The sequence below is a fragment of the Cinclus cinclus genome, chromosome 7 (genome assembly GCF_963662255.1).
Source record: "Cinclus cinclus chromosome 7, bCinCin1.1, whole genome shotgun sequence".
NCBI classification, from domain to species: domain Eukaryota; kingdom Metazoa; phylum Chordata; class Aves; order Passeriformes; family Cinclidae; genus Cinclus; species Cinclus cinclus.
The window spans coordinates 21,531,949-21,549,926 of record NC_085052.1 but is presented as its reverse complement, the minus strand read 5'-3'; the positions used below and the strand labels follow the sequence as shown (position 1 = coordinate 21,549,926).

The following is a 17,978-nucleotide window of genomic DNA, read 5'->3' as shown; positions in this document are numbered from 1 at the left end:
TTCTCTCTACTTCCCTGCAGTTCTTTTCCTCCATCATTAAAGCAAAACCAGTCTTTTTTTCCCCTGTGTCTCCACCATTTTTATTGTGCTTTTCATATCTTGCTTATTAAGTAGTTACCTTAGGGAGACCTCTTTCTTATTGGAACATACAAAAAGCTATAACTGCACTTAACATTTGTGGGGAGGAGGAGGGAGGAAGGGGCAAAAGAAGCAAATTTAGACTGAGGTCACAGAAATGTATGTGTATGTTCAGTAATATGCCTCACATCAACTCCACTTCTTTTTCTGCAAGCAAAAATATATTCTCCCTTGTTTTCTGCTTATTCCCCAAATCAGCTTACACTGTTAAAAATAACATATGTGGACAAAATTGTTGTTTTAGGAGCAACATCCATATGGCTGCTGCTGCTGTGGGGTAGGGGACAGACCAGATGACTTCTGAAGGTCCCATCTGCACTTGTGTTCTAAAATTGCTGAGAAAATAAACCCAAACTTCAGATTTAGGAATTCAGGCATTAGAGTGAAAGCTGATGCCATATCAGAATAAAGAACATTTACCCTACTTTGGGAAGAGTTCCAGTGTGCCTTCCACACTGATTATGACTCTAGTAAGAACAAGCAACCAAACAAAGCTCATTAATATTTTCAGGGGGCAAGAACAGTAACTCAGGATAATGAGATCCAGGCAGGAGAGATGTTCCTGAAGTCTCAGACAAGGGACTGCTTGGAAGTCTTGCTCTTGACTGAGCTTTGCTTCCAGCTGAACCATCTGCCCTGGGCTTGTTGGGTCTAAGCCAGCAAACAGCATTGCAAAAGGGCTGCCCATATTCCATGGCATGATTTGTGAGGGTTCACAGGTCTGTGATCTCACAGACTTGTGAGGGAGCCCCAGATGGGATTCTCAACAGGACAACAATGCCAGAACTTTTAGCTCTACAATTTCAAAACCACTCTTTTTCTCACATCCCGGGTAAGTACCCTGCCCCTCAGACAAAAGAAATGGCCCCTCTCTGGAGGGAAGTAGCTATCACATTATTTATACAAAGTGGAACAGCTCCCAGAGGAGAGATTGACACAAGCACAAGAATACCAGTACAGCTAAGCGCCCAGGGATATTCAACTGAAAGAGAACAAGCTAGTTTAAATCCTCTCTATTTCTCTTTCTATATATACAGACACACATATATATATGTTTATATACGCACGTGAAAAACCTTTCCTATGTACACAAGTATGTATACAGGTAGCTGTGTTTAAACACATCACTATAAATGAAATAAAACTGTATGTACACAGTGTTTATATGTGAGTACATATACACCATACAGATGGCTCTCACATACACATCCTAAGACTTTCACCTTGGCCCTAGAAGCTTTGTAAGTATAAGTCAGTTTAATCATGCATTCAGAAACTTCTGGTTTTAACTAATCAGAATTAAGCATACACAAATACCCTAGTAGCTCTTCAACAAAAAGAGAAATTATACCTCTGCCTACAGGAGTCATCCAGTCTGCATTCAGGTGGTGCAGATGTTCTTTACCAATAGCGTTGCTTAACAAGAAATTAAATCACATTATCTTACAGTGCTTTCTCAGGGGAGAAATTACATGCCTGTAGAGTCCTACCCCTGAGTCAGTCCTGCTCTCTGGATGCTTTTAGCAACACCTGGAGGCCCTGCTGCACAGACTAGTTCTAATAATGTAATCCTATTTGAAGGGTAATGAACAGGTCTTCTTTCTAGGGAATTGTATTTCTGTACAAAAATTTCCTTTCAATTCATTTCAGAAAAGCTGTCTCTGATACAGCCTGAGTGCATGCAAGGGAGCAGCAAGATGCCTCACACCCGAAACTCTTCATCTCTGACTAGCAGCACTTCCTATGAAGCACCAGCACTATCAGATCTCCAGCAGCTGCTGTGGCTCAGAGGAGGCTCTGATAATCATGTGGACCAAGTCTGGCCAAATATCTACCTGGGAGATGCGTAAGAACATATGGTCCTATTGTTAAGATGTTATCAGTGCCTGGGAGGAGGAGGAAAGGGTGTGGTACACTGGGGAGCAGCTTTTGGGTCTTCAGGAATGTTTTTGTGATACAGGCCTCCAAAACTGATGATGTAAAGAGCTTGGATGTCAAGAAATACATGTAATGCAAAATGGCGACTTACTCATAGTGTGTCTGACTTGGCTTTTTATATTCTTTGAGCCACCATGGATTTCACAGGGTAAAAATTATTTGTATTCTAGACTAAAGTCCTCAAAGAACCTATGTCAAACTGATGTCAATTCTGAGATATATTATGTGGCCTGGAAACTGCTCTAAGGCAGCAGACAAGAGGCCAGTAGCCCTGACACTCGAATAGGGGTAGCAAGATTAAGACTCAGAAGGAGGAAGACCCAAATGAATTGTCTAATAGTGATCTTGACATTCCAAATCCAACAAGGTATTACTATATCTGTGCGAGTTCTCACTCTTGAGACCAGGCACACTATCAACAAGAGATTAGCTCTAAAAGGTCCTAAACAAATATTTAAGGAAAATCTCAACCACTTCATACAGTAAGCCATGTTCCCAGAGATTAACGGCTGGGAGGCATTTGCTTAACTGACAGTATCCTACTGGCAGAAGTGTGTGCTCCCGCTGCTCTCCACACCTCCATATCACATTTTTCATGCACAAAGCACTATGTGCTTCTTGAAATTTGCTCCTCTGTAAGCAGGATGCAGTTCCTGCATCCTTCCATAGTGGGAGCATGCACTAACTTTAAACCATGCTATTTTTGCAGAATGTTAGGAGCATTGCCAATGTGCCCTTCATGTCTTTCAACAGGTGGGCTGCTAGGAGCAAAACTACACTTCAAAGCCTCAACATTACTCATATCCTTAATGCAGCAGATGGACCATATAGCATCAACACAGGAGCCAAATATTACACAGATCTGCAAATAGAGTACTATGGAGTAGAAGCATTTGATGATCCTTCCTTCGATTTAAGTACCTTCTTCTATGACGCTGCCAATTTCATAGGCAAGGCCTTAAACTCACCAGGAGGTAAGAGAGAAGCAAAAATAAGCTTTGGGTGGAAATTTCAACACAAGCCAAATGACTTTTCATTGCAGTAACAGGCACCAACAGAGCTCAGAATCAGCATATGGTTCAAGGCAGCACATGCAGAACCACTGAATAGAGGATGGAGAAGGGTGCCTATACCATGTGCTGCAGAGAAGGTGACTGTGCCAGGCCCCCAGGAATTGCAGAAGACTGGCTGCCCCCAGCCCAGCATGGTGGAAAGAAGGGCAAGCTCTGGGACCAGAGTGTAAAGGGAAGGACAGAGGTTATGGCACTGCAGATGCTGCCCTGTGGGACCATCCTGTAGGAATCAGCAGGATGTGTGTGCTTCCACATGTCCCTCTAAGCCCTCACACACTAACAGGGGCTCCAGATGGGGATCCTGCCCTTCAGGCTGCTCCTGCTCCCTGTGGGAGAAGTGGCACTTCAGTGCTGGCTCGAATGCTTCACACACTCAAGTACTTCACAGAATTGGAGCTTTATTCAGCCTGTCTATTAAGCTAGAGAAGCAGCAGAAGTTAATGAACTGAGTCAAAAACTACGAGCCTGACCTGCAGCCTGCTGAATTTTTGTCAGCAGAGTTTGGATTATGGCCTAGTTATCATAATTTCCATTTGTTCCAGAGTTTGCTCTGACTCTGACTGGCTGCAGAATCTGCTGCTTTCACTGGAGTGCTTTATTAAATCCTCAGTTATAGCTCACACTGGGCTGCTGAGATACAGTAAATTACAACTCCATTTTTACAGGCAGACTATCCCACAGAGTTTGTGGGACTTGCCAGTGATCACAGTCAGGGCTGGGCCAAATTCTTCTGCCAAAACTTGGGGTTTTTTCCACAGAAAATTATACTGACAAGTTTAGTCACAGGAAGCTTCTCCTTCCATAGAAAATTTCAACTATTTCAATCTTAGGCCTAAATTAGATGCAGGAGGTCAGTATGAAATGCCACCATGCCTGAGAGGTGATCTTCCTGAAAGCATGAAGATCCACTAATTGTCACCATGGCTTTCTTAACTTGCTTCTACTATTTTTTTCCTCCTCCCTTTGTCTTTCCCACTATAGAAATGCTAAAGCACACTCACCTTGCTGTGCCTTTTTGTTTGTGCAGGTAAGGTGTTCGTTCATTGTGCCATGGGAGTGAGCCGCTCAGCAACTTTAGTGCTTGCCTTTTTAATGATCCATGAAAACATGACACTTGTGGATGCTCTGAAGACAGTGAGTGCTCACAGAAACATCTGCCCAAATTCGGGGTTCCTCAGCCAGCTCCGGGACTTGGACATTAAATTGAATGAAGAGAGGAAAGGAACCAGAGCATCTGCTACCAAAGGCCTGTAAGAGAGTATTGCTGAAAGAAAGAGGACAAAATCTTGTTTGAGTTGCCTGTATCTCTTACAGATGAACTGCATTTATAAATTTAGGACACAAGTTTATGAGACACCAGGATGCATGTTATTAATAAAAGTAGATTTTGCTTAATCTTTCCATTTTGCAAAGCTTTCATAGATTTATATTTATGGTTAGTTGTATACTCTATCCTTCACTCTCCACCTTAAAACACTGCTGTCTGCAAGTTTGAAAGGGAAAAAAAAAAAGAAAGAAAAAAAAGAGAGAGATCGGGTTCCACTTCAGAAATAGCTGTGTTTCAGCAACTAGTGAAGCTCATATCACTTTATGAAGTGTTAGGCTATTTGAGGTGAAAGATGCCATATTATTTATGACAGTAATGCTTAGAAGTTTTCTTATGAACCCACCCCCCACCCCTTCATTCCCTGTATCTCAGAGGGTTTGTATTTTGAGACTTGAATCTGGTACTGGTTAGTTCTTGGTTTTACAATTGGTGGAGCTCCTGAGTTGGGGCAAGAGGCTGTTTAAAGGCAGAGCAGCTGGGAAGCAACATAAGCCACTCTAAGAATTTATTCCAGGTATCTCTACAGGCTTTTCATTTTGGCTGTTCATCAGAGCTTTCTTCCTCCATGAAAAAACATTTCCTTGAGAGGGCATTCAAATATTGTTCATCTTCCATAGTAAAAATCATCCAAGAAGTGCTGCTAGAAAATGCTTCTAAAGAAGGTGGGTTCCCAGCTAAGGCTGGTGCAGGAAAATATTTGACCAAGTTCAATGTATCCCAATTTTTTCTGGCAGTTCAAAATTACACAAAAATTGGGATTTTCTTTCTCAAAAATAAAAGGTTATTAACTTTGCAACATCATATTCTGTGGCATTTGCTTTTGTGAGGTGGACTGAAGTGAAAACTGAAGACACACAGGAATGGCAAGGGAGGTGTTGACAGGCATCAGGCTTTCATCTTTGTGTCTCTGGGCCACCATAAGAGCACTCAATAGCTACTGTCATCTGATGGATCAGTGCTGCCTGGAAACTATGTGAAGCACATCTGGCTTTTGGTTCCCAGCGGACGAGCATTTGCAGCACAAAGCCAGCTCCAAAGCCAGCTGGGGATGGCCGTTTGTATTCCTAGTACCAAACTCAGGAATGCAGAGGCATGAATACTCCCCACTATGTGAGCTGGCTACTCAAAAAACAGCACAGCAACAAGGGAAAACATTCCTTGCAGTCTCCAGTATTGTCTATAAGGTTAATTTCTGCCTTTGGGACAGGCAACTCAGCACCTTTAATAATGCTCTTAGGTGGTACCTACATCTGCTCTGTGGGCCAGACTATAGGAGTCTGAGCACAAAGCAGAATATTTGGCACTGAGGACCTGACCATCATACCAAGGATGTCTCAGGGAGTTTTACTTTGGACTAACCCTAGAGACTGGACACCCCTGAGCAGCAGTAGAGCAGTACCAGAACACTTGTTTGCTTTAGTTCCCTGCATAAGGAAACCCCCTCCTGAGCTCCAGGGCTGCTCTGCAAATACAACCAAACTTCAGCAGGTAGGAATAACCAAATTAAAAGTATGCTTCAAACCCAAATCAAAATTTAATATGCATGTTTCCATTAACAGCTGAATCTAACAAAATTATTAAAACTTTCAGAATGAGTCAGGTAAAAAACCCCAGTGAATTTGTCTACAGAGAAGCCCCAAGCCTCAAGCACAACCACATTTTCTTACCCTTCCACCTCTAGGAAGCAGGAACGACGCCAACCAGCCATTTTCGGGCTGGAGCAAAGGGCAGAGCTGAGGAGTCGGTAGGGGTACTAGAACGCGCGCACATTAATGCACTTCACAGGATACAAACTTACCGCGCTTTTAAAACACTGATTAACACAGCTGGAAATCTGCGGCTTACACTGATGGTAAAAATACTGTAAATACAGCGAAGTAACAGAATACAACTTCTCAGGCCGCGATGTCCCGCGCGCGGTTTTTCTCCCAAAGGCGCATCCCACTCCATCCCGCATCCCAGCCCGGGCGCTGCCCTCCGCCCGCGGCTCCGGCTGCCGCCGCCAGGTGGCGCGGTCGGCCCGGCGCGGGCGGCGCCCCCGGCCGGTCGGGAGAGTCCCGGGATAGCGCCGGGAGGGTCCCTGGAGGGAGCCAGCGGGGCCGCGCCGAGAGGCGGCCGCTGCCAGCCGGCCCCGAGCCCGCCTTGGCCGCTGTGTTCCGAACTCGAGTCAAACCCCGGGAGAAACCGAGGCAGACGATGGGGGGGGGGGCTGTGCTCGAGAACGCTCTCGCCCCGTCTCGCCGCGGCCGGTCCCCACCGCCTGGCAGGTCTGGGCACAGCGGGGACGGACCTGGCTGCCCTCCGCACGGGCTAAGGCCAGCCATGCCCTCACGGCTCCCAGCTGGGCTGAGCCACAGCTCCCCGCAGGAGCAGCCGTGGCACCCGCGGCTGGCGGGGCAGCACTCAGCCCCCGTGTCCCGGCCCCCCCCTCAGCCCCCGTGTCCCGGCCCCCCCCTCAGCCCCCGTGTCCCGGCCCCCCTCAGGCTCCCTGTCCCCGCACCGCGGGCGCCCCCGGGCGGTCGCGGCCGCTGGCACCGTCTGGGTCCCGGCTCCTGCCCAGCTCACCCCCCGCGGCCGCCTCACCCCGGCTGCCGCTGCTGCAGGTCCAAACAGGGTAGGGGAGTACGGGTTGTGACTAACAGAATTAAAAATAGGCTTTGAAAAAACTGGACACCCGGAGAGGCTAGAAATTTGTTGTGCAGTTGGCACGTTAGGAGGAAAGTGAGTGGCATTATTCAAACAAAGGTAATCCAAGACACCGCAGCGCGGGAGCTTCGACTACCAGGCAAGTACCTTTAAGCCTTGTTTACAGAGCAGCCCCCAGTGAGGTCAGCACCTGCACCGAGCAGTGTCACCCCCGCACAGCCAGCTCCGCCAGCAGCGAGCCCCCGGCAGGGCCCGGCCAGAGCAGCGGCTGCGCCCTTCTGCTCAGGAACTCCCCTATTTGTGAAATTCGGGTTTGCTTTCCAGCTGGACTTACAGGCTGAGCATCTCTCGCTGTAAAAGATGCTTTAAAAAACAAACCCATTTTATTTAAATACCAATCTGGCTTGTATTTAAATTTCTTACAGATCTATCTTTAAGGTAATAGCCATGAAACACTGGATGTGGGTTTCCTTCCTCTCAGCTGATGTTCACAAGTCGATCCTAGGAAGGGAGAGACTGTCCAGCCACTTATACTGGAGAAAATGTGAAACAGACTATGAAAAAAAAATGCTGTGCAGTTCAAAAACAAAACCTGGTAGAAACAAAATCAAAGAGTAAAAAGTTGGATAGGAGGGGGATGGGGAGAGGAGGTTTTTGTTTGTTTGGGGTTTTTTTGAGTTTTTTTTTTTTGTTGTTTTTTTGTTTGTTTTTTTTTTTTTTTTTTTTTAGTACTAACTCTATAGTTTGGGGCATTTATGATTACTTATAACTAGGTTAGAATTTTCAGACAGAATTTGAATTTTTAATACCAGCAGTCTTCCTCAGAACATTTTTATCAAGGAAATATGCTTGTATGGCTGTGGAATCCATCGTGATGATAGGAGCAAAAGAGTACAGAAGGAGAAGACTGGGTTAAATTAATTCCTGCTAAATACCTACCAGCAGACTTGCTATCTGTATGGGGAGCTGGAGACAGAATTGTACCAGGGTAAAAAGGATAGTGTGTCTATTTATAGTGCTGCCTTCAACACCATAGGAATTCAAAGGAATACTCCAACTCAGCACACAGTCTTCTCATCATCTTCTTCTGTCAAGATTAAATGGGGCCTGAGATAATTTCCCCTACAAATCCTTTCTAGGAAGGATCTGTTCATTTGTGCAACAAGGAACTACCATGGTACAAATCACTCCAGAGGCTAAGTCCTCTTCACCCAGCCAAATGTCACCACTTTCCTTCTGGTAGTCTGAGGAAGAGAAAGAGACCTTTGCAAGCCTCAGCACTTAAGTAGGAAGGACCAAGAAACGTTTCACCTGCCATGGATTCTTGTTCCCCATACTGTCCCCTGCCCTTCTTACACCAGGTGCTCTGGGACACTTACAAGAAAAGCCTTTTGTTTGCAAGTGTAGCTCCCGCATAACCCCAGTGCCAGGCAGCAAAGAGAGGAATAGGAACATGGTACTGGCACACAGTCGTGGTCATTCGTGGTGTCACTTGAGACAAGGCCCCTTACCCTGCGTGCCCCTCCTGCCACTACAAAACCATCAATCACTGGGAAGGAGTGGGCTCCAATAGGTATGTGGGACACCAATTTCTATCAGTAGAAATTATCTCTAATGTTGAGAGTACAAATGAAAGCACCTTTAGAAAGGGTATTAGCAAAAACCTGACTGTCACTCTAAAAGAAAGGTACACTTCTGGAGGTCCTTAGCTCCACTCTTAGCATCATGGTACCTCAGATTTTTCTTTCTCATCTTCCACCTTCCAGTTCCTTTTTAATATGAACTGCTTTTTCATTCTTCTTAAAGCACTACCTATTCTGTCTCAATGCTCCTCTTTTGTAATTTGTTATCAAGCTGTCTGCTAGGTGGGGAGCAGAAGGTACAGGGCTTGGTGCTGCCTTTGAGGTACAGGTAATTATTATGTGCATCTGTTATTGTGGTTGCTGCCTCAACAGGTGGAAAACATGCTGTTCTCTGATAGATTTGCAGCACTCCATGCTCCTGCCTTGTCTTTTCTCTAAAGCCAGTCGTGTGGTGTTACTGAAATAATAAACACAGCCTCACTGCTGCCACAAAAACCCCTGGTAAATATATTTTTATGGGAATGAAGAATTAAAGGATTTGAACACTTACTCACTGAAAGCAAAATATGAGCAGTAAGGTTGGGTAAAGATTCAAAGGCTGGTTTGCTTCCTTTCCCTGGGGCACATCAAGGCTGTACTGTTTGCACTTTAGAGATGGATAGTGGGGAATTACTTAACCCAAAATGATGGAAACAATTCAGACTATAATAATATAGAATGAGAGTTTCTCATATTACATCTATTCCCCATACTGCTGGCTGTACTCTGCCTTCAGATTCACGTGCACAACTCTCATTGGAATTTGGAGGAGCTATATTTGAAGCCAAAATGCATTTCATTGTCTTTCTGAAGTCTCTCTGCAGCTTAGTGGCTAAATTCTGAGCTCAAGAACTGGGAACAAAGCTTGTCTAAACATTTCCCAGTGTCTGTCTCTGTGAGATTCCCATCTGTTGTTTTTTTTGTTTTTTTTTTTTAATTTCATCTTCCTACTTTCCTAAAAGTACAAAGCAGAAACACACATTTCCTCTGCCCTGTAGTGTAGGAGCCACCTATTTTCCCAGCAGGTTCCAGGTTCTCTCAACAACATACAGTGGATCCGAGTTTGTCTAAAAATGCTACAAGCCCTTTGTGGAGAAGAAAGGGAGGAGACCAGAAATGTGGGCCAAGTTTCTGAGTGTTGTGAAAACTCCCTACCCCACAAAGGGACTCCATTTCCTGTTTCCTCTCTCCCAAAAATGTCACCTGGGTTTGGGTTTCATTAAGAGAAATATACATTGCTCAAGTCCAGGCTCTAAGCCTTTGGTCTGTGCCTCCTGCTGACACTGCACAGACTACAAGAGCCATGAAAGCTGAGTCTGACTTTGGGGCTTCACATTTGCAGCGGCAGAGCAAATTAAATGGAGAGCATGTTAAGTCAGTTGGGAGATTGTTGTTGACCAACAAATCTTCATTAAGTTCCAGCACCAAGCTGTGCTGCACCTCTAATGAACCTGATCATCGTTTCTCATATGTTTCAACTATTTCACCACCAGGTTTGAGAAAAATTCAGACTTGCGTGAGGTTTAATGAGAAATAAACCTAATATTAATCCATCTTGCTCCATATGTGTACCCTGTTTGGAGCTGTTGGTGCATCTTTCAAATAGGCCAAGTTTCACTCTCTTCCCCACCTGTTACTTACTGCCTTGGTTTATGCTAGTTTTTTATTTACTGCCAGTGACTCATGGAAACCTTGTTCACCACTTTATGATGACTTTCTCAATCAGTGGTTTGCATCACCAGATGTTTCAGCTCAAGAGCTGCCAGCATGAACCCCAAGAGTTCATATGACTTGCACCTCCCAAAAGCTAAGCGTATGCCCAGAATAACAAGCTTTAGGATTAGAGCAAAGTCCTGTTCTGATGTTTGTGACTGAAAGGAGGCTTCCACAGCTGGGGCCTCTGAGAGCCTTCCCTGCAGACCATTGGAGAAATATGGCTTCTTAGGTATAACTCATATGCCAAGTTACTCTGCTGTATGGGCTTTAAAGTTTAGGACAGAGAGGTTTAAGGGAAAAGAACAAAGTAAACATGAGGAAGTACTCAGCGGTACCAAGAATAACAGCCTGAGCAGAGCAGGCTCTGCTCCAGACTGTCTTTGCCATGAGGAAAGAAACAATTATTGGCTCTCTTAAGGATAACATAAGAAGCAAAATGTACATGCAAATACAGCATAAATGGGGAAGTTAGCCTTCACTATTATTCTTGACAGATACCATTTATGGTGGTCAAACTATGTGTTGGCCATGGAGCTTGACCATACCCCAGACCATGTTGCCCTCAGAGTCAGATAACACTCAAAAAATTTAGATGGCCCTCAGCCTTTCCCATATAGGAAAGAAAGCATTGATTATTTGGGTTTATGCAGTAGCACCCCAACACTCAAACTTACGGGTTTCCAGTACTTGGGCCTGCAGCCTCCCCTTCACAAAGGTTCCTGTTGTGCCCCAGGTTGCACTGAAGAATGCAACAACAGCTGCCTTCTAAAGGGATTTGATTGATATTTTCTATTTTTTTAAAAATTTTTACTTTTTCATTATTAGAAGTTACCTGTTTTCTACGCTATAGAAGAAAATATGTTCTGTTTTTGTAGTGGGTGATCTATGACATTTGGGGGCACATATTTTTAACTACTAGTTTCTTTTAGAAAAATGATGAGCGTTAACCTGGAGAACAAATGACCAGAAATATCACACATAATCCCAAGAGGTAACACAATTGCTGGGAAATTCTAGACCTCAAATCAGCTCTGATACAGAATATGATGAATTCCTGTTTTTTCCCCCTCCACAGACCTAGTAGCAAGATTTCACAATGAGAAGAAAGCAATTTGCTTAGCCGACTTAGGATTTCATGTCCTTCCCTTGCATCTTTTAGACTACACACATATCAGCAAGCAAGCCTCAGCTGTGTTCAGTCTCACTCTGACCTCTGTGCTAACTTGATTTACTGGTTTTAGTTCTCAAATAGTGTATTACGTTATAACTCAAAGGATCTGATTAGAACTAGCTGGTATTTTAATGATTTATGAGGGGCATCTGGGACTGCATGGGTAGTGTACACATTGTATCACTGCTGTAGGAGTAATCTCTATTGATCATACCAGCGTGCTCCAAGACAAGAGTGTGTCAAATTCCTATAAGCCTGAGTCCACAAACTTGATCTGACAGGTGGCCAAGCTTGCACTGGGACTGACCATAGTTCTCATGGTGGGAATAAAACAAACCAGCTGGATTGCTTCTAGCCATTGCATTATGAGAGGATTTCCATTCCTTTCTGTTGTTCTGCTTCTATCTTGCAGTGCTTAAGAAAGTGTTTATCCTTCCCAGTTTTGTAGCCAGAAACCTGGGCCACAGGAACTTGCAGTCAGCTCTGTCTGTGGTTTATCCTTCTGCCAGAAGACACTGGTGTGAAATACAGGCTACTGGAACTAACCTTCCAGAGAGAGGTCTTGCCATGGCTATCAAATTCCTAGCAAGTCTCAGATCAGAGAGGCTGGGGTGTGAGAAAGATAAAGGAACAATTAGACAGGACAGCTGGTTTAAAGTCACTGTCACTGCATTTAATAAGAGATCATACTATTATTTTTTAAATAACTGTAAAAAATGGACTTTGCAAGCACAGAAAGAAGAGTAACAGGATCACAGAGATAAAAGGGGTTCTTGTCCTTGGTTTGATTTTATGTGTTCTGAATTTTCTCTTGAGCACTGAAACCAAGATCTGCCAAAGCATTCCTAAAATCCTTATCCCCAAGAGCATGGAAGTCCAACCTTGATGGTTACTCACCTCCTATTTTAAGCTGCCTTTTGCTCGTTAGTGGTGAGTAAAAGCTTTTGACCCACATTAAACCCAAGAGCAACTCTTCACTCAGGTCCAGCTATCACGACCAGTGTTTGGCAGCACTCTGCCCCGGGGCTGCCTCCCAGCTCATATTTGTGGAGAGATGTAGGAAAATCATCGAGCTTAACTTTACTATCTCTACGTATTGCAGTGGGAACAGCACTGTTCCCCACAGGATCACTGTAATAATATGTATGAAAGGCATTCCAGTGCCCGAGAAACACCAGAGAATCTTGGCTGTCTACCTCCTGCTGTTTCCCATTTTATTTCCTAGAGGTTACTCAACCCTCCTGCTATGCCAGTGTAGGGGATAAGTGTCTGCTGTCTCCTCTAAGATGGGTAGCATTGAGCTGGCTTTGTGGTGCTGGTAGAGACCACATGACAAGAACAAAGAGCAGTGAAACTTCTAATGCCCTCAAACAGAAGAGACACAAGGAAAAAAACCCAAAGAACAACAATATATTGTTTTTACGATAGAAGAACATACCAGAGCTAGTCACAGGGGAGAAGGGCTTTGCATTGTGCCATCCTTTTGGTTAGATCCTTGGGGCACAAACCATTCATTTGTAATGGGATTCTTTGAATTCTGAAGCCTGATGTTTTCAGTTCTGGGCTGGAGGATACTGCTGTATTAGTTATTGTTAACAGCAGCCTCATTCACCTTCAGATGTGGGTTGCTAACTCTCTTGGGCCCAGGATGCTGACCTAAGGGACTGCATTCCAACTGGAGTTTTGTGCAAGGCACAGCACAGGAAATCCTTGGCCTCTAAACCTTGCCAAAGCAAGAAATAAACATGACTTCAGTTCATTTAGAAGGTGACCTGGAAAAATTAGATGAGGCTAGATTAAGAATATGCAACATGGAGTAAATCTGAAGAATAAAACCATGGCTGAGAGACTGGAAACAACACGCAAGTGACACTTTGTCATTCCTTGAGCAAGCTCAATGCAGCACACCCAGCAACCCACCTGGCTTTCTTATGTTGTGTTCAGTTGGACACAGTTGATTGTGCTGTCCAAATCAACACCCCTTATATAGCAGACTGTATATAAAAGAGTGTAGGACTTGGGATGTGTGGTAGTCGCAGTTTCAGCTCAAACAGCCATGGAGATGAGCAGAGAATGTGCTTGTGCTACAGCATGAACAGGCTCTGTCTTCTCCCAGTGTGAGGCTGAAGTGCATCACAAAGGTGAGCCTCCAGGCCACCAAGTCTTGTCAGAGAACAGTCTCAGCACATTTCAGGCCATCTGTGAATAAATCCAAGCTTGTACCTCTCCCCAGGGTCATGCTGTACTAACATCATCCAGTAATCAGAGCAACACACGCTCCCTGCAACTGCAGGCTGCAAATATTGCTACAAGCCATGAAAAAGCAACTAGGATTTGTGTTGTTCAAGGAGGGTGAGGGCTTTGGAGTAGTTGTACCAAAAAACCAGTGTCAGCCAGACAGCCCAGCTGGTTCTGACTGGCAGCTCCAAGAGAAAAATCAAAGTGGCGCATGTTGCTCCTGATTTAGAGCAACCTGCCTCAACTTGCCAGCCTGTCTTTCAGAAATGTTTCATCCTTCAACTTTTCAGTAAGCTTCTGAGGGTGCTTCTAGTAGGAAAAAACAGAGCTCACCAATTCAGAGAATACCAGTTTTCACCCCAAACGTGTTATTGCTGGAGGCAAGTGAGATGCAGTGATGGAACAATTCTTGAGCCCAGAAGAGCCAGCCTTAACACAGAACAACTAAATTTTAGGTAAGCTTGTCTTCAAGTGCAAGCATAGTGATATCAAGAGTGTTTCATAGGATATCTGAGAACTGCTTAGTGCTATAATGTTATAGATAGGGATTTTTGTTTTCTCAAGAAGTACTGAAAAATGTCAGTACTGAATGGAGGAAGGAGTTAGACTGTCAGAACTGACAGTGAAGTCTGATGGCTGGAGTCCATTGCAGGAGAGGACACCAGCAATAACACTTGATGTAGGAGTAGTAGCCTGGCCGGGAGCTAGAGAGACTGTCAAATGCGGGCATGTGCTGCAGTCATAAATAGCACAGAGATGTGGTAGATGCATTTTGGACCAGCTACTGTCTTTGGGTCATGTGAAGTGTGTCTGCTGGTCTACCAGATCAGGTTGGGTTAATGCATGTGAGGATGCACTTGGCAGCTGAGAATAGATGTACCAATGGGTTCCAGAGGGCTTAGTTTTGCAGCTGAACTGTGCTTACAGCCAAAAGCCACATCTTTGCTGGGCCTAGGGCTGGAAGGGAACAGACTTTGCTTTACTTGCTTGCCAAGGGCGAAGTTCAGGTCCTTAGAGCTCTATAGTGCTCTTGCTCCAGCTGATGACCTCATGAACACCTAGTGCTGGGAGGAACACAGCTCCCTGTACAACCTTAAACTCTCTGTTTCCCTGCATATGCAATGACATAATTGCCGCCTAAGGGCCCAAACTCTAGTCTTGGCAAGTAAAAGCCTTTTGGGTCACCTTACATTGGGGTTCTTACTCTCAATGCGTATTTATGTAATGATTGCTGGATGACTGTAATTAAATGACTGTAATAAATTCTTAATAGCTGATGCTATAACAAGCAGTTACACAAAAAATATGTATTGTAACATGCAGATTGTTAACAGTGTCTGGGCTTGTGTAATGCTCAGCTTTAAATAGTTACAATGGACACTATTAAAAGGGCACATAAAATTTGTAACTAGCAAATAAAAAGTCCAATTCAGAAATAAAAATTACCCAAGCTTCAGTGGTGAAGAAGCCACAGAAGAGCTTAGGGTCGATAAACTACCTCTTATCTCTGCAGTCCTTGTGGTGGTGCTACCTATCAGCCATGGTTTCTGTAAAACATACTCCATGTACATTCCTCTGCCTGGCACAGATTCTGTCCATGCCTTTGTCCTGACTAATACACATGGTTAGGATCCCAGTTATATTGCAAATATGTGACTAGGTACAGCAACCCATGTTTCTGCGTTTTGTGAGGAAAGGATGGGTCAGGGAAAATTAATTTTGCTGCTCATATTTTTCACTTATCCACTCGAAGCTGCTGTGTGGGCAATAACTCTACAGAGTTGGTTTCCCATTGCTGAAGAATAAAATAAACATACATTCAAAACCCAGAGGAGTCAGCAAAATCAGCAGGTGGCCAGGTTTTGCACACTTGGTACAACATTGCTGCACATCAAAGGATGGCTGAGTCTGTCTAGCCACTGTAAGGAACTGCACACATGGTTGGTAAATACAAATGTACTAACCAGCTGATGACAAGAGAATATTTTATACTACGGTCGCAGAAGAAAACTCCCAGGCCACCCTGCCTTGGAGCCTGCATGCTAATGTGCATCCTGAAACAGTCAAGACCATTAGGTTTGAGAACTGCAGCCCGGCCCACAGACTTGCTATGAAAAAATTAGACATTTTTGAGGCTTCTGAGGCCTGGAAAGCCATAACATCAGTGGAAACTGTGGTAAATTCTGCATATTTTAGAACCAGGGTGGGTTGATTAATTTCTTCCTTACATTTGAGTAGTACTTTGTATCAAAAATTTAGCTGCTGATTTCCCTGGATGGCACACAGAGAAAACTTCACTTGGACAGCAGGGAAACATCACAGATCCTCTGAAGTTAGGACAGAAAATGTTCACCAATGCAATACTGAGAGGAAAAAAATACCAAATGTTTTTGCCTTGTGCTGCTCAAAGCTGTCCACTACAGAGAATTAGTCTGTTACTCAACATAGGCCTTGTGTGATCTGTGGAGAGCAAGTCCACCTAATGGATTTTGCCAAGTCCCACCAAGTGGGTGCCTTGCCCTAAATGCATAGTTGGGTTACACTTGTGGATCTGGAAGCCTCCACTAAATTTGGAAGTGCTGTTCAGATTACATCCTCCAGCTGCTGAAGAGATTTTCTTACAAACAGTTGGCTGCTCAAATGCCTTGTGCCTCCCCAGACACTGCCTCTGTCTCAGCTTTCAAGTCCAGCCAGCTCTACCTCAGTCATTGCTGTGTTTGATTCATACCATCTATATCTCGTAGTGCTCCTAGCAATTGATAAATTATGACTCCAGTGAGACTATTGGGTTAAACGCTAAGGAAGAAAGAATGATGACAGTAATACTTGTCATTTGTGTGGCAATGCAGCAACACAAAACTCTAAAACATATGTTATCTTGGAGCAACCTTTCCAGAGGATAGGTTTTCTGAGAAATGTTTATGGCTTTTGAATACATGATAGGCATGAACTTGACACGACCTACTTGGCCAAGCCCTGAGCTTCAGCATAGTCTTTTACCACCACAAATCAGTCTATTCGAAGTATAGCCAGACTGATATCTTCACTGGGATGGCAAGGTTATAGCACATAGCAGCTTGAGAAAACACAGGATGGAGGCTACTTTGTTCTCAGGATTTAAAGACTCGGACATATCTTTACTAACGCCACAAGAAAATGGCTAAGTTCTACACATAAAGAAAAGTCAACACAGCTCCTGGGATGATTAAAATATTTGGCACTTGGTTGAAATGAGTATATTGACATCCCTCTACCATACGCAGATCCCTCCTTGTTCTTGGCATTGGAAAATGCAAGTTAAAGCAGAGGTTGTAAAGGCTTTCTACTAAATATCCAAGACACTAGATTTGTTTTTTCCTCCTGACTTATCCCTGCAAGATTTTCTGCTGCTTCATCTCAGCCTTCATACCATCCTCTCAACTTGATCTCATATCAATGTTATATCAAATTGCCAAATTACACTGACTTGTCATTTTGTTGTTTAATTAAATATTGTGGAATTGGAGAAATTGGTTAAAAGGTGGCATATGCTTCTAAGGACTGAGACACCTGTAAAGGAACTTAAAAGTCACTCTGCATCATCAGAATGACCTGCTTGCAACAGTCCTCTGACTGCAATCCTCCTGCTAATTGTAATTAAGGAAATTATATTGCACAGTACAAATACAATTACAGTTGCAGAACCAGCCAATTAAAAACTAATATAAATATAATGGCAAAATTTCTCCTATGTGATTGAATAAGTACCCTAATACAACTCCAGTAGAGCAAAGATCAGGAATGTTTCATATCATCATTCAGAAACCAGCATTTTAAAATTATATTGCTCATTCATACAACACACATCTCAGAAACAGATCCACTACAAAAAGTCAGTAGAGAGGAATTGAGCTGAGAATCATTAAAAACATATATTTTAAATGGACAGCTATCACATTATTATATATAATTATTTTCCTTTCACACTAACTTTTTTTAATCTATCCATGTTCCTTATAAAACACTATGCAAAATTTTCATCATAGCATTGTTTTCCTTAAATATGTGCATTTCAGTAATGACACTTGCATGTATAAATTTAGTGAGACTGATGCCAGAACCGAGTAGTC

At 43.7% G+C, this 17,978-nt stretch overlaps 1 protein-coding gene across 1 annotated transcript; it reads left to right on the top strand.

The window, feature by feature from the left end:
- Positions 1–1,817: 1,817 nt before the first annotated feature.
- LOC134046095 (dual specificity protein phosphatase 13B-like) lies at positions 1,818–4,818 on the top strand. Its single transcript, XM_062496337.1, has 3 exons — positions 1,818–1,984; positions 2,830–3,050; positions 4,177–4,818. The coding sequence occupies exons 1-3, from the start codon at positions 1,818–1,820 to the stop codon at positions 4,401–4,403; spliced, it is 615 nt and encodes a 204-aa protein (XP_062352321.1). The 3' UTR covers positions 4,404–4,818.
- The last annotated feature ends 13,160 nt before the right edge of the window (positions 4,819–17,978 follow it).

What these genes read in the sequence shown, in the direction of transcription:
- LOC134046095 (XM_062496337.1), top strand. Translation starts at nt 1,818, where the DNA reads ATGCAAGGGAGCAGCAAGATGCCTCACACCCGAAACTCTTCATCTCTG. An exon ending in AATATCTACCTGGGAGATGC is followed by an intron (nt 1,985 to 2,829) that starts GTAAGAACATAT and finishes GTCTTTCAACAG; the next exon opens with GTGGGCTGCTAGGAGCAAAA. An exon ending in GGCCTTAAACTCACCAGGAG is followed by an intron (nt 3,051 to 4,176) that starts GTAAGAGAGAAG and finishes TTGTTTGTGCAG; the next exon opens with GTAAGGTGTTCGTTCATTGT.